The sequence below is a fragment of the Astyanax mexicanus genome, chromosome 17 (genome assembly GCF_023375975.1).
Source record: "Astyanax mexicanus isolate ESR-SI-001 chromosome 17, AstMex3_surface, whole genome shotgun sequence".
Classification (NCBI taxonomy): domain Eukaryota; kingdom Metazoa; phylum Chordata; class Actinopteri; order Characiformes; family Acestrorhamphidae; genus Astyanax; species Astyanax mexicanus.
In genome coordinates this window covers 33,509,162-33,533,940 of record NC_064424.1, presented here as the reverse complement: position 1 = coordinate 33,533,940, position 24,779 = coordinate 33,509,162, and the positions used below count along the sequence as shown (strand labels likewise).

At 39.6% G+C, this 24,779-nt stretch overlaps 2 protein-coding genes across 2 annotated transcripts; one reads left to right on the top strand and one right to left on the bottom strand.

Annotated features, from left to right (window-relative positions):
• Positions 1–2,223: 2,223 nt before the first annotated feature.
• On the bottom strand, positions 2,224–17,698 carry LOC103041418 (arylsulfatase B). Its single transcript, XM_022676342.2, has 8 exons — positions 17,292–17,698; positions 14,899–15,085; positions 13,589–13,779; positions 10,892–11,099; positions 6,475–6,718; positions 5,976–6,046; positions 5,694–5,846; positions 2,224–4,634 (listed from the first exon to the last, which is right to left on the bottom strand). Exons 1-8 carry the CDS (start codon positions 17,550–17,552, stop codon positions 4,369–4,371), a joined length of 1,581 nt encoding a protein of 526 aa, XP_022532063.2. The 5' UTR covers positions 17,553–17,698; the 3' UTR covers positions 2,224–4,368.
• A 670-nt stretch (positions 17,699–18,368) lies between these two features.
• Positions 18,369–24,779, top strand: camlg (calcium modulating ligand). Its single transcript, XM_007238894.4, has 4 exons — positions 18,369–18,686; positions 19,659–20,110; positions 20,744–20,809; positions 21,485–24,779. Exons 1-4 carry the CDS (start codon positions 18,548–18,550, stop codon positions 21,674–21,676), a joined length of 849 nt encoding a protein of 282 aa, XP_007238956.3. The 5' UTR covers positions 18,369–18,547; the 3' UTR covers positions 21,677–24,779.

The following is a 24,779-nucleotide window of genomic DNA, read 5'->3' as shown; positions in this document are numbered from 1 at the left end:
ACACACACAGCCTGAATCAGCACAGCCAGAGGGTGTGTTAAAGCAGTAGTTTAGTGTAGAAAGTAATTTTAGAAGTAAATGTTTGATTGAAATCTAAATGATCCTTTAAAATAAAACCAAGGCCTGCATGAGGCACTGAAACACTGCTATAGTCTTATAGCGACACCTGCAGGACAAATGTCCCATTCACCTTCACAATCGGGACCCACCTACAAAAACAAAAGAAAGATTCAAGTCTTAAAACCCTGAATTATTTATATATTAATATATATAATTATTTATGTATTAAACCTTAAGCTTATACAGTTGTGAATGATTTGGTAACAGTCTTATTTCTTATATTTTGTGGTGTCAAACTGGGTTTATTATAGGGCCCTATAAAACTGATGTTAATTATGTTAATTAAGAAATGCAGTTTTAAAAGTGAAGAAGTGTTGGCTACAGTGTCTAAGTGGTTAAAGAAATATTAATAAAAATAACAAAGAAAATAAATTATTTTCCTACCTAATAATCACTATCAATATTTAGGTCATCAAAATATTAAAGGGGCACTAAAACCTAAACCATATTTTTATTTTCATAAATAGCTGAAATGTGTTCCTTTGACATAGTGAAACATACCAGTCTTGCCTAGATTTTTTTTTATAAACATTTCCTAACCTTTTATTGTAGTGATTTCTGCTTCTGCAGATCCCTCGCCGGTTTAATTGTGATATAGGCGAGGATGATGTGTCATTGATAAAAATCAATTAATTCTGTGGTAAATAAATCTGTTCTCCTAAACATCACTGGATCCTCTGAACTACGAGATTGTTTAAGAGTCTTAATGAAAAAAAAAATGCTAGCTTTAAGCTAATGCTACAGCACAGCTGCAGAGATTGGCAAGGGGCTCTGTGGATTCAGTGGTATTTAGGAGGTAAATGTACACAGAATAAAATGTACAGGGTTCTGAACATATTTATTTAACACAGAATGTGATAGAGGCCAGTTTTTGAAAAGCCCATCCATTTTTTCAATTGACCTGAACCTCTTAGACGCAGAACCCCAAATATGGGCATAAACAACATGGCGCTGACTACAAAATGACAACAGGACTTCAGTGGTCTATAAAAGTGTTTTTTAAAGATTAGGAAATGTTTATAAAAATTTGAGGCAGTTCTGGTATGTTTCATTACATCAAAGGAACACATTTTGGCTATTAATGAAAAAAATATGGTTTAGGGTTTAGTGCCTTTTTAAGACGTTACTTTTGTCTGTTCATCCATTTTATAAGATTTAAGGCCACAGAAATCATATTTTCCAGCTTACTTTTTTTTTTTTTTCCATTTATATAACACATGAGTCCACCCTGTTGTGGCAAGCTGCAAAACAGCATGGACAATTTTGGCAGAAATGTGCATTTGACAGAAACATGGGTGACCTAGAGTTGATATGTTGAATTGTTCATGGTGACCTTGTTGATCTTTTGTTGTTCTTTTAATGTATTTTTTATTAGCATGATATTTTACAGAGACAGGGTGGACAGTTTAAGCTTTACTTCAGCTAAATATGCAGACAATATAATTAATATTAAATGAAATTTATTTTATTATTTGCTGAACATGCAGCATATATCTAAAATCCCTTAAAACAAAATAAGTGTTTGTAATATCACTAATGGTGAAATGATACTTTCCTAAAGGGGCAGGGTTATTTAAAGATGACAGAGTGGACAGGGAATTTTTGGACACATTTTTAAATAACTTGATATTTTTTTAAAGAAAAAGCTAAATTAATTTCTAAAAATAAAAACATCTCCAAAACTAATACAATTAACCACGCCACACTGTGGTGTATCAAAAAAAACTGTAAAACATGTCAAAATCTAATTTAAAGTGAAGGTTAACATTCCACTATATTTGAAATAAAGTGTTTATTCAGTCTTGAAAAAAATATTGTTACCCAGTGTTTGTATGACATTGTGGGAAGTTTCCCAGACAGAGATTAAGTCTAGTTGTAGACTTCCGGTATATTTTCCTTTTAATGAAAAATCTCCATTCAAGACTGTGAGTAATCTGTCTAGAAAAATGACCTATAAACAACTATGCTGCGCACACAAAAGGCACATTTTATTGATACTGACCCATCAAACTTCTACATCTGCTTATAAAAAGAGAATATTTGTGACTGGAAATGCAGAATCATATTTTATTTTCAGGAGTAATCAGACGAGAGAAGTGACAGTTTGAGTTAATCAAAATCTTTATTTTGAGGCAAAAAAAGCAGAAAAAACATTGGACAACCCTTTTAAAACAGTGTTTTTCAACCCTGGTCCTGGAGGCCCACTTCAATACCCATGATCCAGCTAATACGTTCATTATTGAATTAAAGCAAAGTCTTTATTGGCGAGTAAGGTCACTAGACGGCCATCACATACATCATGTTTAAATGGGGAGAGACCAATAAACTCTAAACTGTAGGTCTAATTACCAGCTGAACTGCATATTTTGCATCGCTGCTAAAATCTGATAAAAATCTTGTAAGCAGTTTGTAATGTTTGCTGCTGCACTTGCACATCTCCACAGCCAGTATCCCCACAGCACACTTACTTTTCTCCTCTCTTGGCACAACCAGCAAGCTGATTGGCTCTTTTTGTTGAAGGGCAGGACTTAATCCAAAAACAGGCACCATGATTAGCATTAAGAGAAATCCCATTCATACAGCGGTCAGTGGCAATTCTCTGGTTCAAGTAGGTGTGTTAATGCAGAAAAAGCACTAAAATGTGCATAACAGTGAGCCTCCAGGACCAGGGTTGAGAAACAACAGTTTAAACAACAGTTCATTTGCACGTTCACAGCTATAACTGAACTCAGTTATAAACTGAAGATCAGATATAAACACATTTTAAAGGCACAGTAATCAGCTCTCTACTCGGTCCCCCCACCAAATATCCCTCCCCACTCCCGAAATACAGTTAATCAACCTAAATGAATTTGATGCTTCTTTGGCAACTGTAGATAACAAGTAAAAAAAGGTTACTTCTGTGTCTATTTAAAACATTTAGCAGATGCTCTTATCCTAAAAGACTTACAAAAGTTCTTTCATTCAGACCATTTAAAGTTAGTATTGATAGACCCAAAAATATAGATCTTGTGTTCTGCTCCTACCAGAAATGAGCCAACACAAAAAACCCACTGCTAGTGGTGTTTGTGAACCACTTACTACTGTGTTAACTGCAGTCATATAGTGTCTATGAACAACTGCATGCCTCCACAATGTGGCAAACAAAGCGGACTTTGCCTTGTTTGTATTTTCCATTCCACTTTAAACTGTGAAGCAGGTCCAAAAAGGATTTTTTGAGGTGTTTTCACACCTGAAAGTCCGAATCAGAGTTTAAATCACTGCAGTTTAGTGACTGAACGCACTATAGAACTTGTCTATGTTCTGTCGTCATCACCTACATGGCCTTCATCTCCCTTTACTTTACTTTACTTTACACTGACTTGCCTTTTTGAATGTTGTGCCAAATTCTGCCTCCCTGCCAGAATCCAACTCCCTGTGAATGCAGGCTCATCACACAGCAGAATAAGTTTGACAGATTTGTCTCCGGTTCCTTTTATTTCTGTTCATAAATAAGGTTTAAAACAACAGTTACTGTAGATATGGAATCACCAGCCTCATCTGCTGTACCCATACTGCTTTGTGACAAGTGCTATTAAAGCAACGTCAGATTTGGCACAACATTGGTTCTTTTTCCTCTTCTTTTTCCTTTTCTATCAATTCCTGTAAAATGAACATGGTTCAAGAGATCTTCAGAACGTGGTTTGCAGTATCTTTGCAACATCTGGTAATTCAGTTCAGACCAAAGGTCTAAAAGGAAAATCCTTAAGGTTCGGACCAGACAAGAAAAGTGTTAAAGCACCCAAAATCATAGAGCTGGACTATTATTAATAAATGTTGTATTGAGGCGAGTGTGCAAGGATTTAAGCATGCAGTTAGCATTGTGCTGATTAGTGGCGAATCAAAAATTACGGGCTATTTTTTTTTTAGGGCATCAAATTTTCAGAAAACTTTGGTCAATTCTGGTGTGCGCTGTATATTACAAGAAAAAAAAATGGTACAACAATAATTCAGCCTGTAGCGGCCTTTAATTGTAATGGAATGTGTGTGCTTAGTGTGAGAGTGTAGATAAATCCCCCTGAGAAATTTAGCTCATACTCAGAGCTCCCAATGTGTGGTAAGTGCTGCAGGCACGATTTTTCACTCGAAAAATTCACCCGGAGTGAAAACTGTATTAATCCCTTTTTCCTTCAAACTATTCCAGCCATCCATCACCACCTCCTGCCCTGAACCCCCCCCCCCCCCCCCCCCCCCCCCCCGATCTGCAGCTCAGGCCCACGGCCCCCAGGCTCCCGTCCGCTCGGGGTCACAGCCTGGATCATCCAGAGGGAAGGTGATGGGCACTGCCTGCTCCTGGTAGTGTTCCAGCCGCCTCAGCAGGAAGTTGACGGTCTCTGGGTGGTGCGCAGAGATCTCGTTTCTCTCTTCAGGGTCCAGCTCAATGTTGAACAGCATTACCTGTTTGAGCGGCTCAGGTGTGACAGAGACCCCCTTCCCACCCGCCACACCTGGAGGAGGGAACCACAGGGGACAACCTGCAGGGACACAACAGCTCTTACAGCCTCAGCAACTGGTTTTAGTTTTTTTTTTATTAATAATTATTAATTGACACTAGTTAAGACATTATTAATCAGTACACTTTGTCTCTTTAATTGAGACTATGGCTCTAGTCATTATTATTTACTGAATAGTGTCAGTTAATAATTAGTTGAGACATTACTTAACCATTTAACAATGTTTATTACTGCTGTATGTACTGTTTATTTATGTACCATTATTATAAAGTGTTACCAAATTATTTTCCACTGTTATTTTTACAACATTATGTGATTATGTATTTAACAAAATTCACCCTCTTGTGAAATAAGTGTGGCTATTTCAAATCAGGTGGCATGATTCTGCACTTGACCTCTTTAATAACAAAAATAACTCAATTTAATGTTTCAATTAGTTCACTGATTAACTAGCCACCTAGCCCAGCAAGTCAGCTAAAACTACCAAAGCAAAGATAAGAACAGAGTAGCTATTTAATTAACATTATAAACCAACTTTAGATGGTTTAAAATAATCGGTGAAACAGAACATTCAAATTAAAAGCGAGTGACTGTGATACTGTTTGAGACAGTATCACTTCAGCTCTGGGATCTTGTTTTTCATCAGTTCACACATAGCTATTGAGCCCTAGCCAAGCCAAGTGCAATTTGACTCTAGCCACAACTAGCCTTGATCTCTCTGGGTGGGTAGATGGCACTCTCTCCCCCACATCAGTCCTACTGTAATGCTGGTCATCAAAGTCTCTGTTATCTTATATATCAGAGCCGGGGTGCTGTGCTTTCCTCTAAGAGTACTGGATACCAGGTATTGCTGCATCAGTGGCAGTTTGAAAAAAGGCAGTGGCTGATTGCATCAACATGTATTAAAGGAGGCATGTGCATGTCCTCATCCTCCTACTGTTGGAGAATTGGTAGTGATTAGGTGAGGGCCAATGAGTGGGTGGGGTAAAAAGCCTTCCAAATTGGGAAGAAACAAATAAAATGAGAGAAAAAAATACAAATAATTTAATTAATACAGATTTTGTGTCATGCCACTGATACCTGGGTAACCAGTCAGGAGCTTCCATTTGCCGTAACGGATGGCGGCGTGTATCGACACATTAAATGGACGGGACCATTGGCGTAAATCTGAGATGGCCTGTCTCCGTGAAAACAGATGGTTGGTTTCATGAAACTCTACATTCTCTCCAGTACCTGAGGGTTATTACAGAGAGAGAGAGAGAGAGAGAGAGAGAGAGAGAGAGAGAGAGAGAGAGAGTTACATACACTACATACATTACTTGTGTAGACAATTTAGAAACATACTGGTTTTATAGTACTTACATGGAGCGACATCATCATACATTGGATCGATATTGTGCAGCAGTTCCAGTCTAGGAGAAGCTTTTCCTTTACTAAAATAAACACAACCACACACACACACATTTCTTTATTAATGATGTGTTGGAGTAGCCAGATTTAATGTGATAAAACTCTAAGAGGACAGATTTAATGCAATGGAATGGGTGGTTAGAACTAACGTTAGATGTTAGCTACAAGATAGCACTGCAGCTATGAGGCAAATGTAACTAATAAGTCAATGTAGTTTATAATTTACCAATTAGCACTTGACCTGAGGTTAATGAAGCTTAAGAGGCTAATGAAGGCCTATATCCTATCAATTAGCACTGCAGCTACAAAACTAAAGTAGTAGGTTAGTTAACAAGTCATTGAAGCTTATTGCACATCACATTTAAGAACACTGCAGCACACACTGCACCACATGTGCTTTTAGGTAAATATGAGCCAGTTAACACAAAAGGACCAGAAGAAACTGCTTTACCTGATAGCATCCCACACGTTAAACCCATCCAGCGGCTTTGTGCCATTGGTGGATCCACCAGCCAGACCCACTAGAGTAGGCAGCCAGTCAGAAATGTGGATCAGCTCTCGGCTGACGGTTCCCGGGCGCTCCAGTAGAGGGCTGTTTACGAAGCCCACGCCTCTGACTCCACCCTCCCAGAGGCTCCACTTTCTGCCCCGGAGAGGCCAGTTGTTCCCCCCAGATAGCGTTTGCCCCCCATTATCTGTAAACACAGTAAAAGATCATTGTTACCCTTTGTTCGAAAGAATAGGTGACAGGTTGACAAGCACCCACTCATTTTCTATGGGAGATGGCAGTTTGTAGCTGTGATTTGTTGTGACAGCAGCAACAGATCAAGTTACATTTTTCAGACTTTATGTAAATGAATTCTGATGCGGTGAAGCAACATTCTAAACTAACTGGCCAAACAACTTCAGGGAGCAGGAGCTTTGAAAATGGAAGAAATTGAGACTTGAGAGAAATCCCATTCTTATTCCATATGGTTTATCATGATGTTGGCTCAAAGTTTAGAAGTGTGTTTATGGGAACTTTTGACAATATTTCCTAAGCATATTTGTGAGGTCAGACCTGACTCACAGTCTTCGTTGTAGTTCATCCTTATGGTCTTCTATCGGGATGAGGTCAGGACAGGCTGGTCAAGGTCTTCCATGCCAAACTCGTTTATCCATGTCTTTATGGACCTTGCTTTGTTCACTAGTGCACATTCATGTTGGAACTAGAAAGGGGCATCCCCAAACTGATCCCACAAACTTGGGAGCAAGAAATTGTAAAAAAATGTCTTAGTACACTGAATTCTACACTTGCGATCAGACATGTACCCTTCCCTTGTCAGATGGAGAAGCATGATTCATCACTTCAGAGAACACGTCTCCACTGCTCTAGAGTCCGAGTGGCAGCATGTTTTTAACCACTTCATCTGACATTTTGCATTGCGCTTGGTGAAGTAAGGCTTGGATGCAGCTATTCTGCCACGGAAACCCATTCTATGAAACTCTCTATGCACTGTTCTTGAGCTGCTGTGAAGGCCATATGAAGTTTGGAGGTCTACAACGACTGTCTCTGTAGACAAATACCAACCTCTGAACAATATTAGCCTCAGCATCCACTGACCGCACTCTTTCATTTTCTGTGGGTTCCTCTTACTGAGTTTGGTTCCTCCAATATTTCTTCCACTAGTGTATGGGAGTTTTTCCTTGCCACTGTTGCCACTATCATCGGGAGATTGCTGGTTTGAATCCTGTTTATGTAGTTTGCCATCAGCTGCTGGAGTCCTGAGAGAGGACAATTGGCATTGCTCTTTCTGGGTGGGTAGATGGCGCTCTCTCCCCACATTAATCCAAACGGTGATGTTGCTCAGCACAGGGTGTCTGTGAGCTGATGTATCGGAGCCCAGACGTTGCACTTTCCTGCAAGCGCTCTGGTTACTTTGCAATGCTAAATCAGCAGCAGTTTGAAAAGAGACAGTGGCTGACTTTAATTGTATCGGAGGAGGCATGTGCTAGCCTTCACCCAAAGAGCTATATAAACTGAATGGAATTTGATATTTGAATTGAGATGCTGTCAGTCCCAAAAGTTTCCAATTTTTTATATCACTGACATTTGAGTAATATTTAGTAGTGTGGAAATTTCAGGACTGGGCATGTTGCACAGGTGTCATCCTATCACAGCAGAGCAACTCATTCTTTCACTAATGTTTGTCAAGGTGCTTGATACACCTGTGGCCATGAAAGTGACTGGAATCTGAGTTCAGTGAGTTTGATGGGTGAGCGAAAACTGCAGAGTTACAGCAAACCTCCAGGACAGCAACCTCTTGTGGCGCTCTGGTGTATTGTACTGTAAAATATTTAAACAGAAAGAGAGGTGGGGTTTAACCAGTGGGTTTACTGCCTCTTTATAAACCAGTGAAATCCTCAGACACTGCAGATTACAGCTTCCAACAGTTTAACCTTTATATCATGGAGAATATTACACGTCCTCTCTCTCACACAAATACACATACACAAGACCTTGTGATTTTCCAGATGACTGGGCAGAAACTCCCACAAACTGATATAAAAAGCCATAAAAAAGAGCTCTGCTATGCTTGGCTCCACAGCTGGTAATCCATTTTGCTCAATAGTCAGTGTGTTTAAATCAAGTATCCTCCGAACCCAAACACTCCTGAAATACCTGCTTTCTTTAGAACTACCCCAAGGGTAAGAACTCTAGTGCTGGAAGGCAAGTTGCTTAATTGTTTGTGCTTTTTCCTTAAAAACTGAAGTCTCACACCAGGTAAAATCAGCACATTGTGCTCAGTTCTCTTTTCATGCATTAGAGTGAATGTCTGCTGAGCTTTAGTCACATGACCTTGTTGGTCAGTGCTGTGGTTTGCAGAACTGCACTCCAAAAACTAAAGGTTCATCTTAACTTGCACTGCATGGAAAGTGAGTATAGATCAGACACAATTTTAACCCTCTGCGGCCAACCAGGAATGTGAAAAATGGGAAGGATTTTAGGGTCCTAGTTTCAGGATCATTTTGAACAAGCTCAGCTAATGCAAACAAAAATAGACATGTTGTGGGAAATTATGTTATTATCTGGTTGTGATTTTGCCAGACGATGTCAGTGCATGGGGCAGAGCCTATTATAATAGACTATTGTGGTCTGATTGATTGTTTAGAAAGTTGAGTTTTGTGTCGAACGAATGATCATTTATTTATTATACAGTAGTATAAGCCAATATTAATATTATATATGGTTATTTAAAGAACAAATCAAACTAATGGATTAACAGATACTAAATAAATAATGCAGTTGTTAGGAGAATAAGTTTATATATAATGTGTTTATAAAAATGTATTTATCTGTGGGCGTCCCTTATATTAAATTCTGAAAGGTGGCAACCCTACATTACATTACATTACATTACATTTGGCAGACGCTTTTGTCCAAAGCGACTTACAATAGTCAAGTACAATGTAAAATAAGTTTAAAGGTAAAACATCTTTGGATAGGGATAAAAGGAGGTCAAAGGGGAATAATAGGATAAAGGAGTGAAGGAGGGGAAGAAGGAAATGAGACACAGCTGCAGCACAAGATTAGGACTCTTTTAAGCAGTTCTCTGTGCCTAGCTTGCTCTGTTTTTCTAACCTGAGTTCTGAGCATTATTGTTATTGATGTTTTCCTGTGTTTTGACCTCTCACTAGTTTACTAACCTGAGAATGGATTTGCCAACATTCTACCTGCCTGCATGTTAGCTGACCTCTGTTTGCCAACGATGAGCTAGGTAAATCCAGAAAAAAATATTTCTGCACATGCAGCCTGCTTCAACCCCTTTATTACAGCTTGGTGCAACCCAATAAACATGTGTAGCTTATAAACTTAAACAAAGAGGCAGTTTACATTTAAAATAGGCTACGATCAGACTAACTTTAGTTTAAATGGCTGACATTGCGGCAGAACTTTAACTCAAATGGATCTACCAACACTGATAGTTATCAAAAGACCTCTGTTTCTTCTCGTAAAACTTGCCATCTTTAAGACAACGCTGTCTTGTAATAGAATCTTCCTACTTGGGGTGTAATTCACAGTTCGGTTCACACCTTGGTATAAACCCTACATTTCGGTACAGTTGGTGTATAACCTCACATTTATTAACTTTATAATAACAATGAAACTTCATTATAATCATGTTTTGTTTTTTGGGAGGGAATGTTGTAACAGAGCTCGAGCTCTTTTACTAAATTCTTGAAACCAGGGTTCTCTCCTACTGTCATCATGAGAGGCTCCATCTTTTGGATCTTGTTGGATTATAAATAGTTCAAAAAAGAAAGAGACAGACAGACAGCACAAGCAAGAGAGAGAGACAAACAGACAGATGGTGCAAAAGAAAGGGAGAGAGAGAGAGAGAGACAGACAGACAACATGAGCAAAAGAGAGTGACAGAGAGAGAGAGAGAGAGAGAGAGAGAGAGAGAGAGAGAGAGAGAGAAAGACACAGTATGAGTGCCAAACCCTGCGTTCACACTGGAAAGTGACAGGCGACCATTAGTTTCCTATGGCAGCACAGCGACGGTGTGTGGACAGTTTGAATTATCTGTGTTTCTACGCGCTCTCTCTGCTTGTGTGCTCCAACTTCCAGTCAGAGCTAAACTTCTCAGAGCAGGCTAGGTCAGTACGAGTTGCTAATAGCAACAGCTACACGATTGTGTTAATTTGTTTCACAAGTCTACAATAGACTGCCTTTACTGTGTATTGCACTGTGTATGCACAAAACGAACTGTGAACCCATTCCGTGACTGTTCTTAAAGAATACACGCATCGTTACACCCCTACTATCTACAAAAGATCTGCATATGAAAGAGGCAGGTGTCTGCCTGGCATGTTCTTATAGGTACCTGTGGAGAAGATGAGCACAGTGTTGTTCCACAGTCCAGCGTCCTGCAGGGCTCTGCTGATGTTTCCCACAGCCTCATCCATTGCTGACACCATGCCTGCATACACTCGCCGATTCTTGTCCTTAATGAAATCATAGGGGGTGGTGTAGCGCTTAGGCACTTGCAGAGGAGCATGAACCGCCTGCAGAGCCACATAGAGAAAGAGGGGCTGCGAAAACACAAAAAACAAACATCTTAGTGATTCAACTTAAATAACCCACCCATGAATCTGGATCCATTCCTTTAATGGTGCAGTGGTTATGTTCAAGTGCTTCACAAGATACCTATAAAACAGAATGGTCTGGCTCCCCTTAAATAACATATTGGTTATGTTTAGGCACATCACATAGTTAACAATGAGACTGAACTGTCCATTCCATTTTAAATGGTGCAGTTATTACATTTTGGCACCCCCAAAGAATAAACTGTAATGCTGAATCATAAATTCCACCATAAATGGTGCAGCGGTTAGGCATCACCTTAAAGTATAAAATGGTAACATTTCAGTACCTTACAAAATAACTGTGACAATAAATGGTCCATTCTACCTTAAAAGGTGCAGCAATTAAATATAGGCATCTTATGGTGTTGAAGGTGAATGGTTCATTCCATCTTAAACGGTCAAGCAGTTACACTCAGGCAACATTTAAGGTGGAATGAATCACTTTTACTAAGAATTCAACCAACAGCTACACCATTTAAGATGGACGTGAATATTTAAATGCACAGCCAATATAAGCCGTATTAGTCAACTTTCCACCTTGGGTCCATTCCCTCTCAAATTATGCATTAGTTACATTTAAGTGTCTTAATATTTAACTATGAGACAGAATGGTCTGTTCCACCTTAAATAATGTATTGGCTACAATAAGACACACATTGTTAACAATGCGGCTGATTGGACTATTCCACCTTACATTATGCATTAGTAACATTCAGGCAGCTCACATTGTTAACTATGATACTGAATGGTCTATTCCACCGTAAGTGATCCAGCAGATAAATTCAGGCAACATTAAGGTGGAATGGGCCTTTTTCAATAGAAATTTAACAAATAGCAACACAATTTAAGGTGGATTGGACCATTTAATTCCAACCCATTAAAGCCTTATAAGTCAACTATAACAGCCAACTATAACAACTATAATGTTGGAACATTGCTGTGAACTAAAATTGACTGTAAGGAGATTACAACAAGCTAAAAGACCGGTTTTAACTGCAGATGGTTAATGCTGACCACAGTCACAACCACTCTCAAGTTGTGCACTAAAACGGTCTATTTCCCAATTCTGAGAAGATGTTTCCCCACCTATTTTGGGACTTGTTAGATACAGTAGCCTAGCCTGTCTGCTTTAGTGCTAATATGACATTATAAGTGGGTTTTAATGCTTTTGTTGAAGTCTAAGCCTAAATTATTATCTATAAGTACAGTAGCTATGTAGCTCCAGTAAAAACTGAAGCATATTTGTGTGCTATAAGCTTAGATATTTGTTGCTAGCTAAATTAGCTACATAGAACTGGTGCCGTTCAAATACTTGCTACATCGAAATTAGCCAGTGCTAATGTAACCAGATAACTGAGGCTCATAAGTTATATAAAACTTTAGGCTCATATTTCCAGTACTGGTTCCATCAGTCAATTATTTAAGTAATAATTACTAAATGCTAGGTATATGCTAGATAATAGGTATTTGCTAGTTTTAAATATTTGTCACAGTAAAAGCTCTAAATATCCTTTATAGCTATAGCTACATTAGCCCTATAGCAGCCAAAGTGGCATTTACAAGTGGGGTACTCAGGATGTAAGCTGATACACAAGTTTACAAGATGTGTGTGTTGTTTTTGATTGCTCAAGGGAAGGATTTATTTACCAGAGAGAAAACTAGTAAATACAGATTCACTCCATTTTGCCTGTTGGAAGATCAATTCACAAAGCATGGAGAACTGTACAATATTCCAAAACAATGACATTGTCTACAAACACTGTGAAATATCCAAATAAATAAATTACTGTATATTATATATATTATATATTATATTATAATATTACTATAAGGAGCACCGTCAGAGCGCCTTTTAATCGAGTAAAGCCTCTCCACTTAAATACAGCGTTATAAGGGTGATTTTTCAGTAAAGTTTCTCCAGGCTGGAACAGTAAAAGCATTAGCCAATAACTGGCTGATAGGGCCCGGACTTACCATAACACTCAGGGTCTCTCAGTGTAGCACTGTCGAGCACTGCTGAACACAGCCTCTAAATACGGTAATATTATTCTGCTAAGTGTTAAAGTGAAATTACATAAAATATAATGAAAAAACAAAGAGAAAAATCTCACTGGTAAATAATGTTTCAATGCAATTATGATTTAAAAACAATCTCAAATAAAGCATTATATGCCAATGATCTATTTTGCCTTTTTTAACTCTTAAGTTAAGTTAAGTAACTCTTAAGCTTAGGTTTTTAACCATGTATTTATTATTATTACAATGTAACCTTCTGCTAATTTATATTAATTTACTGTTAGTATTGTTTTTGATATTTTAAAGATTTTGGTTTGTGGCGCAACTTTTTACTTTAGCCTTGTAGTTAACTGGGGCACATATGTGGATTATAAGGTGGGATATAAAGTCCCATTACATTCTCAGCAGTGCTAGCCTACCTGGTTGGGTTTGTGCTGCTGAATAATGCTGGTTGCTCTCTGAGTGAAGAGCTCGGTAGAGAAGGAGCCATTGTAACCCTTAGCAACCTGCTCCCCATCCCTCAGATCCAGGGCACAGCGAGTGACATTCAGTGGAGTGATGTAAGAGCATCGCTGATGGGTGAAATAATCCTCAGAACCGGTTAGGTATCCTGTAAGTCAAAAAGGAGAAGCAAAGAATCAAATTTACATAATTTCACAAAGTACTATCAGTCAGGACAAGTGTGAGTTTTATACAGGATCTTAGAAGAGAAAGCTAACAAGTAAAGGTAGCGTATGCCTAAAGTTGCAAACTTTAGAAGATGTACCAAGCCCAATTACATATGGTGCAATGGGGCTTGTACACACACACACTCTTTCCACTTGCAGTAGGTATTTTCCCCATGTCACTTTCTATTTCTGTAAACGTCCTTGTTTAGATGCAAACTGATCTTTTAGGAAAGTCTGTTCACTCTGCAGCCATTATCTTCATGCCTACTAGACCAGCCATCCATCTTTTTAAATAGGTAGAGAATGATATACTGAAATCTGTCTCAATGATGCACATGCATATCCTGGCTACTGCGCTTGTGCAGATCTCCACATTGAGAGGGGGATCTCCTTCTAGAATGCTGACCCTCCCTTGATCATAGTTTAAGCAGCATGCTGATGGGCTTATACCTAAACCATAAACAGACCCAATGATGAGCATAGAGAGAAATTTATATTTTTATGGAGTGGCAAATCAACTGAGGGAGAGAAGCAGTAGGATTTATTTAAATAAAAAAGCCTTTATACGTTTAACAGGATGATTCTGTATTACACTATCTATGCAGTTAACATGGTGCTATCATTACACACTTGTGTTAAATGGATATACTTTTATTTTACAGTTATTAGCAGGTTTATTCAGATACTTAATGGGTACTATTCCCCTTAATGTGAAATGGACAATGTAAATAGGAACATGGCGAATCAGAAGATAACTTAAATTCTATGTCACTTCAAACCATGTTGAAAGATCTCGAACAGGTGCATGTGATTTTTGACTCTGTATGTACAAACCTGGACGAAACTACAGACTATATTCAGAATTAAAGCTGTCGTTAGCTGTATTAGCAATGCATCTCTGGTACAGCACTAAACTTTAGACAACATACCATTACATACTCTAGAGCCAACCAAAATGCATGACAGGAGTGATGCCCAGTCTCCAGTAGCACCGTAAAAGTGTCACAGTACTGTAAGTTTTGGCTTAGAAGTGGATAATAATATCATCAACATCCACCCACCGAAGTAGGAGTCGAAACCACGCCGTGTGGGCAGGCACTCTTTTCTGTACATGCCCAAATGCCATTTGCCCACCATGTGGGTGGAGTAACCTGCCTCCTTCATCAGCTGTGGCAGCAGCTTCTCCTCCAGAGGGACGCAGTACGGCTGGCACGGCCAGATTATCTGGTGCTGCATCCCTGTGTGAATCTGAAACAGCAGAACAGTGAAATAATAGGAGTATTTACAGTATAGCAGTAATAGCAATTATACAGAAACAGTAGTAACAGTAGTATTAGAAGCAGTAATAGCAATTGTACTACTGTACTAATGGTAGTAGTAGCAGTAATAATGGCAGCAGTAATGGTAGCATAAGCAGAAAGATAAGATAAGATAAGTAAACAGGGGATAATGCACATAATCCTTACTAGGGTTTCAAAATATTGGAAAAAAATAACATTGCGATATTTTGTGGTTCTTACTGATATATATATATAAAAAAGAAAATACAGGTTTTTCATAATATTCATAATATAAGAGAATCTGTGTGTCAATGATTGGAGTAAAATAAATGCCATAAGATAAATACAGTAGTTAATCTGGCACCTACTGTCGTGCAAGATGAGAACAGTGTGAAAAAAAAAATCCTTGACAAATCCTTGCACATCTTGCAGTGAGACTGTTGCACATGTGTACATTGCGATATCAATGCCGAAGCAATATATTGTGCAGCCCAAACCCTTACTCTTGCAGAGCAGTACACAGTAAACAGTTATATTGCATATAGTAGACGGTTGTATTCAACATGACTTTACAGTAGAGACAGTAAAGTTTGGTCTGCAGAGTGAGAGAGATGTAGTTTCACACCAGGAAGTTGTGTCAGGGCAGTTGTTTTTTGCTTTATCCAAGCGAGTGTATATTTATCTATAATTCAGCTGTTTGAGGTGGATTTCCAATATATTTGTGAAAGAATCTGAATTAGGCTAACACAAGGCTAATTTAAGCTTTTGACTATGAACATGTTTGTTGGGATGTATATAGACATTACTTCCGTAGGTGTTATAGTAATACATGTAAGAGTAGTGACAGCAGTAGATGTTATAGAATTACTTGTAAGAGTAGTGACAGCAGTAGCAGTTAAAGTAATACTTGTAGTAGTGACAGTAGTAACTAGCTGTTGTAGTTATTAGAGCAATACAGCAGCAGTAGCAGCACTGACAGTGGTTGTAGTACCTGTTACATTATTACTGTTACAGCAGCAGTTGCTGTAGTAGCTGTTACAGCAGCAGTAGCAGCATTAACAGTAACTACCTACAGTAGCTGTTACAGTAATGCAGCAGCAGTAGCAGCACTGACAGTAGCTAAAGCAGCTGTTACAGCACCAGTAGCAGCACTGACAGTAGCTGTAGTAGCTGTTACAGCAGCAGTAGCAGCACTGACAGCAGCTGTAGCAGCTGTTACAGCAGCAGTAGAAGCACTGACAGCAGCTGTAGCAGCTGTTACAGCAGCAGTAGCAGCACTGACATTAGCTGTAGTAGCTGTTACAGCAGCACTAGCAGCACTGACAGCAGCTGTAGCAGCTGTTACAGCAACAGTAGCAGCACTGACAGTAGCTGTAGTAGCTGTTACAGCAGCAGTAGCAGCACTGACAGCAGCTGTTACAGCAGCAGTAGCAGCACTGACAGTAGCTGTAGTAGCTGTTACAGCAGCAGTAGCAGCACTGACAGCAGCTGTAGCAGCTGTTACAGCAGCAGTAGCAGCACTGACAGTAGCTGTAGTAGCTGTTACAGCAGCAGTAGCAGCACTGACATTAGCTGTAGTAGCTGTTACAGCAGCACTAGCAGCACTGACAGCAGCTGTAGCAGCTGTTACAGCAACAGTAGCAGCACTGACAGTAGCTGTAGTAGCTGTTACAGCAGCAGTAGCAGCACTGACAGCAGCTGTTACAGCAGCAGTAGCAGCACTGACAGCAGCTGTAGCAGCTGTTACAGCAGCAGTAGAAGCACTGGCAGCAGCTGTAGCAGCTGTTACAGCAGCAGTAGCAGCACTGACATTAGCTGTAGTAGCTGTTACAGCAGCACTAGCAGCACTGACAGCAGCTGTAGCAGCTGTTACAGCAACAGTAGCAGCACTGACAGTAGCTGTAGTAGCTGTTACAGCAGCAGTAGCAGCACTGACAGCAGCTGTTACAGCAGCAGTAGCAGCACTGACAGTAGCTGTAGTAGCTGTTACAGCAGCAGTAGCAGCACTGACAGCAGCTGTAGCAGATGTTACAGCAGCACTAGAAGCACTGACAGCAGCTGTAGCAGCTGTTACAGCAGCAGTAGCAGCACTGACAGTAGCTGTAGTAGCTGTTACAGCAGCAGTCGCAGCACTGACAGCAGCTGTGGGTTCAGTGTGTGTACTGCAGTCTTACCTGGTACCTGCCGGTCATTAGTTGGTTCCTGGACGGGGTGCAGAGCGGCTGGACATAATACCCGTCCAGCCGGACCCCCGCTGCAGCCAGCCGGTCCAGTTCCGGGGTCCGGATCTCAGAGCCGCGAAAACCCACATCATTCCAGCCCAGATCATCCGCAAGTACGAAGACCACGTGCGGAGGAGAACCAGCTCCCCTACACACACTCACACACACACTCACACACACTATCAGGGTCTTTACCCAAACCTGCACCATCATACCCCTCTACACTCAGCACCAACACACACTCACTACTTCCTCATACTGTCCCGCGCACAGTCTGCTCATCTCTCTCACTCGCACTCTCTCTCTCTCACACACACACTCACAAGCGGACGGTTGGGGAAGTGTCTATAAAAGTACAACAAGTCTGCCCCTTCACTACATTACCCACAATCCTACGCTTACTTACAGGCTGATCACTCGACTCTGCTTGCTTTACACTGTATAAATACAAATACAAATACAAATACAAATACAAATAATAATAATAATAATAATAATAATAATAATAATAATAATAATAATAATAATAATAATAATAAGTATTAAATATTAAACATAATAATAAATATACTAATAATAATAATAATACATATTAAATATTAAACATAATAATAATAATAATACATATTAAATATTAAACATAATAATAATAGCACGTTTCACAGCGTTTTTATAATTTTTTTTATAAAATTACTGCAACTGCAACTGTTAAATTTGTTTACTACATTGTATATAAAATAATTTTATTATATTAATTATATTATAGAAAATCTACCATCAAACTCTACTGGTTTTGCTCTTTTCTAGATTATCTTCTTTTTCTTTTGTTAAACAACTTTTATCTTGATGTGTATTTCTTTACAGTGCATCTGTGCATTAAATATTCCATATAATTAACGAAATTTACTTTATATTTTTTTATTTTACTTGAATCTCTCTACTTAGTTCGTGTTTTTTTAATTCGGTGATTTAATCACCTTTTCGCCTTTTTTATTTTGAGTTCATTTTTTCACTAAGAGGACTTTTATTGTAGCTGTGCCGCCATTGCGCTGAGGGCCTGCAGTAGTGTGGTGTTTGTGTGCGCGCAGAGGATCCCGGAGCAAGGAAGCGGAGCGAGGATAAGGCAGTTAAACACAGGATTATTAAAGCCCCCGGAGAGAATCGGACCACCGGGAGCCGTAGGAGCGATTGGAGCGGGCAGAGAGGGGATGGAGGCCGGGGACGAGGCGAGCGGCCGCAGCGCAGCTCAGCGCCGGGCGGAGAGCAGGCGGAGGAGGCTGCTGCAGAACTCCGAGCAGAGGATGAACAGAATAGTGGGCTTCGGGAAGGGCGACGCGGATAGCAGCGGTCAGCACATTCATACAGAGAGCACATTTACACCCTAAACCAGTTAATGAACCGGGGAGGCCTGCTTATTCCTCAGGTAGTTACTGGGATTTACCGGTCTGCCTTACATGGTGCAGAAGGTAACTAACCCTGCTCCATTCAGGCGCCCCAGTTACTCTATCTCATAATGAGGAGTCAAATTCAGCTTAATCCCATTCAGCGCTTAGGGCTGGGCGATATGGCCGTGAAATAATATCACGATATTTCAGGGTGTTTTTGCAGTAATTCTTTTAAATACATTTCAAGAGTATACTTCTGCAACAAAATACATATAAATGTTTTATTTAGTACAAATTTATTCAGCTGAAACAAAATCTATAAATGTCTATTTTCTAGACAGTAGTTTACCAAGACTGTAGTGTTACAAAATTAAAAAAGGTAACAGAAATAATGTAATATAAACACAAACATCTACCACAGAACTTAAGTCCAGCTTAGTTAGTGCCTACATATAAACTGCAAACTATTAATAGAACAGTAAATGGCAAAACATAAAAAAATGATTGTGTATGACAAAATATAGCACACCCCTACTACACACTGTCCATTCCAACAGTATAGGAATATCCTTACTAAGGAGTGAATTGTGTTTTTTTTAAGGTGCACATATTGTTTTTGCCTTCTTGTGTTTGTTATAAACAACAAAACAACGTCTGTGAACACAAAGGAGTTTTCTAGGCTGTGGTTCTTTATGGACATGAAAGCTGTTCACACTTGAAAGTAACAATAATTATTTAGAATAAAATTAAGTTATTTTAGTATTTTTATTATTTTTTATTATAATAAAAAATAATAATACTTCTAATAACACTAATAACACTTTCTAATACTTTTTATACTAATAATACTTTAATACTAATAATACTTTCTAACACTTTTTTTTTTTTTCTAATAACACTTTCAACTGTTTCCCTTTCTCCGTCTTTCACATAGAAGCCCGACACACGATGGAGCCTCGCTTCCACCTAGACCTGGACCCAAATGATGCCTGGACGCCACCGGTGTCTTCTAAGCGCCTCTCTCCATACATCTCTGAGACGGGTGGCAGCAAAAACACAACCCCCAGCAGCACCCCTGAAAGGCGGGGCTCTCCCCTGCCGGACAGCAGAGAGGACCTGGGGGAGGATGACCTGTCCCGTGGGGTGCGACAGCGGCCACGGGGAGAGCTGTCCAGTGATGAGCACTCGCGCTCTCCTCGAAGGGGCCTGCAGAAGTACCTGTCCCGCTTTGACGACGCAATGAAGCTGCGGGGTCAGCTAGCGAACGAGAAGGCGGCACAGGACAGCAGCTCTGACCCGGAGGAGCTTGACCCCTTCCGTCTCTTCCGGCTCACCGGGAGTGTCCTTTTAGCTGTCTTTGTACGCATCTTCGTCTGCCAGTACTTGGTGAGTTGATGTTCTGAAAGAAATGCAGTTTGTTGTCAAAATGTGGAATTGTTTTAAAACTAGAGGAGGGGCGTGTGGTGTTTTTTTTAAACAGAACTTACAGAATCGATTCACTTTTTCAAAGTACTCAATAACCTTGGAGCTACCTGCTGGATTAAACACAAACACAGTTTCAATATTGATGTTTTAAAAAAAAAAAAAAAAAAAAAAAAAGAAAAGAAAATCTTGCTTTGGTTTAGAGGCAACTTTCCCTAATGGGGTAGCCAGTCTAATCCAAAGAGAGCCAAAGTCCTCCCACTGGGCCGAGTTTCGCAGTCAAAGCTATCCTCTATGGATTCGACTGGACACTAAGGCCTCAGATGAAGCTAAAATAGCTTCACAGAACATTAGGTATGCACGTTCCCTAGGTGTTTATAAATCCACTTTGTTTTTAGATTAGAACTGGTTGTATGTATATAGAGTTTAGATTACTCATTATTTTGTATAATTGTATAGTATAATTGTGCTATTATTAATTGTTCTGTTATTCTTTGTGCTATTATTTCATTTAAATCATGATAGCGTATAAACATTAATTGATATTACCATTGTTATTGCTTGTGTTTATGTGATGGTTTACTTTCTTTTTTGCAGTCAATATTTGCACCGTTTCTCACTCTGGAGCTGGCCTACATGGGGTTATACAAGTACTTTCCAAAGGTGCGTCATTACATCACGTTCAGCAATTTAAAGCAGTTTAAAGCTGATCTATCTAATCTCTGTATTACTCCAGGCTCAACGTACAAAAAAATCACAATGTAACTTGGGCTTTCTTGTCCAGAAATGCATTTGTAAACCCTGTCCAGTAAAAGTGACTTAAAAATCACTTTCCAACAAAAGCAGGGAATACCAATCTTCATCTCCACCCACTACACGTAGACTGTGCATTATAAACAGTCACACAGTACCCAATAACACTCACGCACTCAAATCACTCAATAAAAAAAATCTATTCAAACACCAATTATTTATTAGTGTCAAAAATTTACGGTTACATTTTATGTGTTTCTGTTGCGTTGTTCACAGCAATGTAATTTGGCCTCCTCCACACATCTGGATATTTTTTAAAACAGTTCGTCTGCCTCTCATCCACAAAAAAAATCATTTTGTGTTAACGTCTCTCTTTATGAGGGATGTTTACCCATACAGGCTAGCATGCTTATTCATGCTTATTCAAGTGTTATTCAAAGCAGACATTGAGGAAAGCGGCTGACAAACAGATATGTAGCCATAAAATGTATACAAGTGGGCAGAGGTTTGTGTTTATCAAATATTTTGGTTCTAATTTAAGTGGTTATTTAATATTTGTGATTTTTCTGTTTCTTTCTCTCTCAGGTGGAGAAAAAGTCAAAGACCACTGTCCTCACTGCTGCCCTCCTGCTGTCCGGCATTCCGGCTGAGGTCATTAACCATTCCATGGACACTTATCGGAAAATGGGCGACGTGTTTGCCGACCTCTGCGTGTATTTCTTCACCTTTATCATGTGTCACGAGCTCATCCTCTTGTTCGGGTCTGAGTCATCGTGATGGGTGGAGCATCGTTACAGTATGAAGGGCTGAATGCTGCCTGACCCTTTTACTTGTGCCGCTTTGTGAGCAGTTTTAGACCTTTCTCCTAAACCAACCCAGCGGCCTCTGAGCTTCAGAGCAGACCAGTGGGAGAAAATAATTTATTCTGAGCTGTAAAAATCTGTTTAACTTCAGCTGACGACACTAAGCTGGTTACCACACTGGTCAATAGCCGGTCACCAGCTCTGCTCCTAGAGAGTTCACTCTAACCCCTGATCCAGTCTGACCCAGACCCACACAGGTCCCCCTGTGTGTACGGGATCAGGAGCAAAGTTGGTGACTGCTGGTCAGCAGTTTATGCAACAGACATCTCATTCATAAAGCTTCTTTGAGCAGGAGAGCTGATCTGGGATCTGTCCCCCTGCTCATTTAGGCTATCTAGGCTGAGACTGAAATGGATCCCTATCTGAGATTTGTGGCACACTATTGAGTACTTTAACTATTTACTTTAAAAAGTGGAACGCTGGTAAGAATGGCGAATCATGCTACTTACAGCAGTCAGAGTCAGAGAGAGCATAGCTGGTGATGGTTTCTCTAAGGGTTGGTTGATGGCATTTTATCCTCTCATCAATTCCAGTGTGGTATCCGTGTTAACTGCCTGCATTGGGGGTAGTGACTGACTTTACAAGTATCTGAGGAGGCATGTACTGGTCCTCATGCTCCTAGTGTTGTGGGCATAACTAGTGATGGGGGAGTTCATATGAATGGGAATTAGATAATAGGAAAATTTGATATTTGAAATGAAAAGTGGAATTTCAGAGCAACCTGTTTATTATTAGTGAACAACAGGGATCACCACAGCAGCTGTGGCCAACAGTGGCCCCAGAGTAACAAAAAATAAAACTATAAACACAACAGCTTCAAATATAGTAGCTAGAACTGGCTGGGATTGCTGCTAACACTGGGAATGCTAGTAAACCCAGCACATGCTTGTGAGTACTGCTGAACCCTGTGAATTTTGCTAATGTTCAAAATGCTGCCAAAATCCCCAAGCACCGAGGAACACTAGTGAACCTGATAAACTAAGCAATCACTGGCGAACACTGCTAATCCTTGTTAACGCTGCAAATGCTGCAGAACCCTGTGAATGCTGGTGAAACCAGAATGTTCTTTCCAACAAAAATGTACCTGGCAATTGATGGTGAACCCACTGTTCGTGGATGAATCTGACAAATGCTAGTGAACCCAACAAACACTAGTAAATCCTCCTAATGATGTGCAGGCTAATGATGAAAATGTGTTATTGAACTGAACACTTTCTCCTGTAGAGACCAACTCAAATAAAGAAGTAGGGATCAATTTCAGCAATGGTCACTACCTAGGTAAAACCTTACTTCGAAGTCTGCTTCCACCTTCTTTCTGAGACACACTCCAGCTAATCGACTGCTCTGGTAGTTCTTGATTACCTGCCCAAGTGCTGCACAGTGTGGTTTTGGGTATGGTCGGTGTGAAGATATTTCTTTCTTCAATTCTTTGTGAATAAGACCTTGATTTTTTTTTACATTTTCAAATGCGTCATATACAGCAGCCCATCTCCTGAAAACAGTTTGATTTGAAAAAATAGTTTGTGGTTTCACACATGAAATTCCATTATCCCACTTATTTAGTCTCCACCTTTTTAGCTCCGCCTATTGAACCTAAAGAATTTTAGCTTCACCAATTAAAGGTCAATTTATACTTCTGCGTCAAGTCTATGCGTTGTTTAAAGTGTAGCTTGCGTAAGAGCCAGCTGTGCGCGTTTATACATATGTTTGCACGTGACCACATCTCTGCATCACTCAGCAGTATTAACCGTGGAGGCGGGAATGTTTGGGTGGCTCAGTGGACCAATTAGAGCTGCTGTTGCCCATTGCATGATGCGCGTAGTTACATTTAGCCCCACTTAGTCACCCTACAAATAGAGTGGCCCTACCAATACATTTTTCAGCAGTTTTGCCTTGCTCATTCAGGAACAGCATGTTTAGCCCCACCCATTCACTCTACAAGCATTTTAGCCCTACCAATTCAGTTTACATAAGTTTAGCTCCACCCTTTTAGCATTCAACAGTTAAACTCCACCTATTGAGCTTACAGCATTTTAGTTCAATTCATTCATCTTACAGCACCTTGGTCCTGCTCATTCAGCCAAAAGCAGTGTAGCTCTACCAATTCAGTCTACAGAAGTTTAGTCCCTCACATTTAGCCTGATGCTTTTGAAAAAGACACAACACTGGGCATTTAATCAGGAAAGAGTTATTTACATTTCTCAGTCTTAAAGACACAGTAACAAAAGCAGCCTGTTCATAATTTTTTGATCATTTTATTAATAAAATATGATTTATAAACACACATATGTTATGAGTGGGGCTCTGAAGAAAAGGAGGAAATGAGCTCTTTAATAATAAACAGATTAATTAATAATTAGTCAAGCTGAATTCAGAAAGCTAAAGAAGGTTCAGTAGACAGGACAGTAACCAGGACAGAAGATGTCCAGGAAGAGGGTCTGGAATGCTGTGTGTGTGTGTGTTCTGAAGCTATGAACTCTTTTGTTGGGTGCGTGTTTGTGAGTGTGTATGAAGTTCAGGTTGGCCTGTGTTGCATAAATGTAACTTCTGCACCGATTTAAGGTGGAATAAAAAAATATATATATAAAATGCTTCATCATACATCAACTTTATATTCATCTGCATAATCAGAACTCTCCAGTTTATCGACTGGTTTGGAGTATGTGTACTGCTGCAATATCCTGGCTGTCTCTCTGTCGCCTATTGTGTAAATTCTTGTGTGACTTTTAAAAATTAATTGAAATCGATTCCGTTTTAGAACATCAGTGTTTTCTGCTCTAAGCGGTTTTAACCTGATTCTGATTATGTTTACAGTGATTCTGTGAGATGGTGGTTGTTGTAATAATTTGTTATTTATGCTGTGGGTTTCTTTTGATATGTAATTAATCTGTACGAAATTGTAACCAATAAAATGTGAATAAATGCTGCAACTTGCTACTGAAAACCTGAATATTCTTCTGCTTGTTGTCCAGAATACAAAATATCACTAAAGGTACAATAAAGGTAATTTAATCTCA

Bases quoted from the DNA above. Each gene is read 5' to 3' on its own strand.
- camlg (XM_007238894.4), top strand. From the start codon at position 18,548: ATGGAGGCCGGGGACGAGGCGAGCGGCCGCAGCGCAGCTCAGCGCCGG. The intron at 18,687-19,658 runs GTCAGCACATTC...TCTTTCACATAG, and splicing joins GGGCGACGCGGATAGCAGCG to AAGCCCGACACACGATGGAG. The intron at 20,111-20,743 runs GTGAGTTGATGT...TCTTTTTTGCAG, and splicing joins TCTTCGTCTGCCAGTACTTG to TCAATATTTGCACCGTTTCT.
- LOC103041418 (XM_022676342.2), bottom strand. From the start codon at position 17,552: ATGATGGTGCAGGTTTGGGTAAAGACCCTGATAGTGTGTGTGAGTGTG. The intron at 15,086-17,291 runs GTAAGACTGCAG...CTGCTGTTTCAG, and splicing joins TAATGACCGGCAGGTACCAG to ATTCACACAGGGATGCAGCA. The intron at 4,635-5,693 runs GTATCAGTGGCA...GTGTCCCTGCAG, and splicing joins GCTCCTGACTGGTTACCCAG to GTTGTCCCCTGTGGTTCCCT.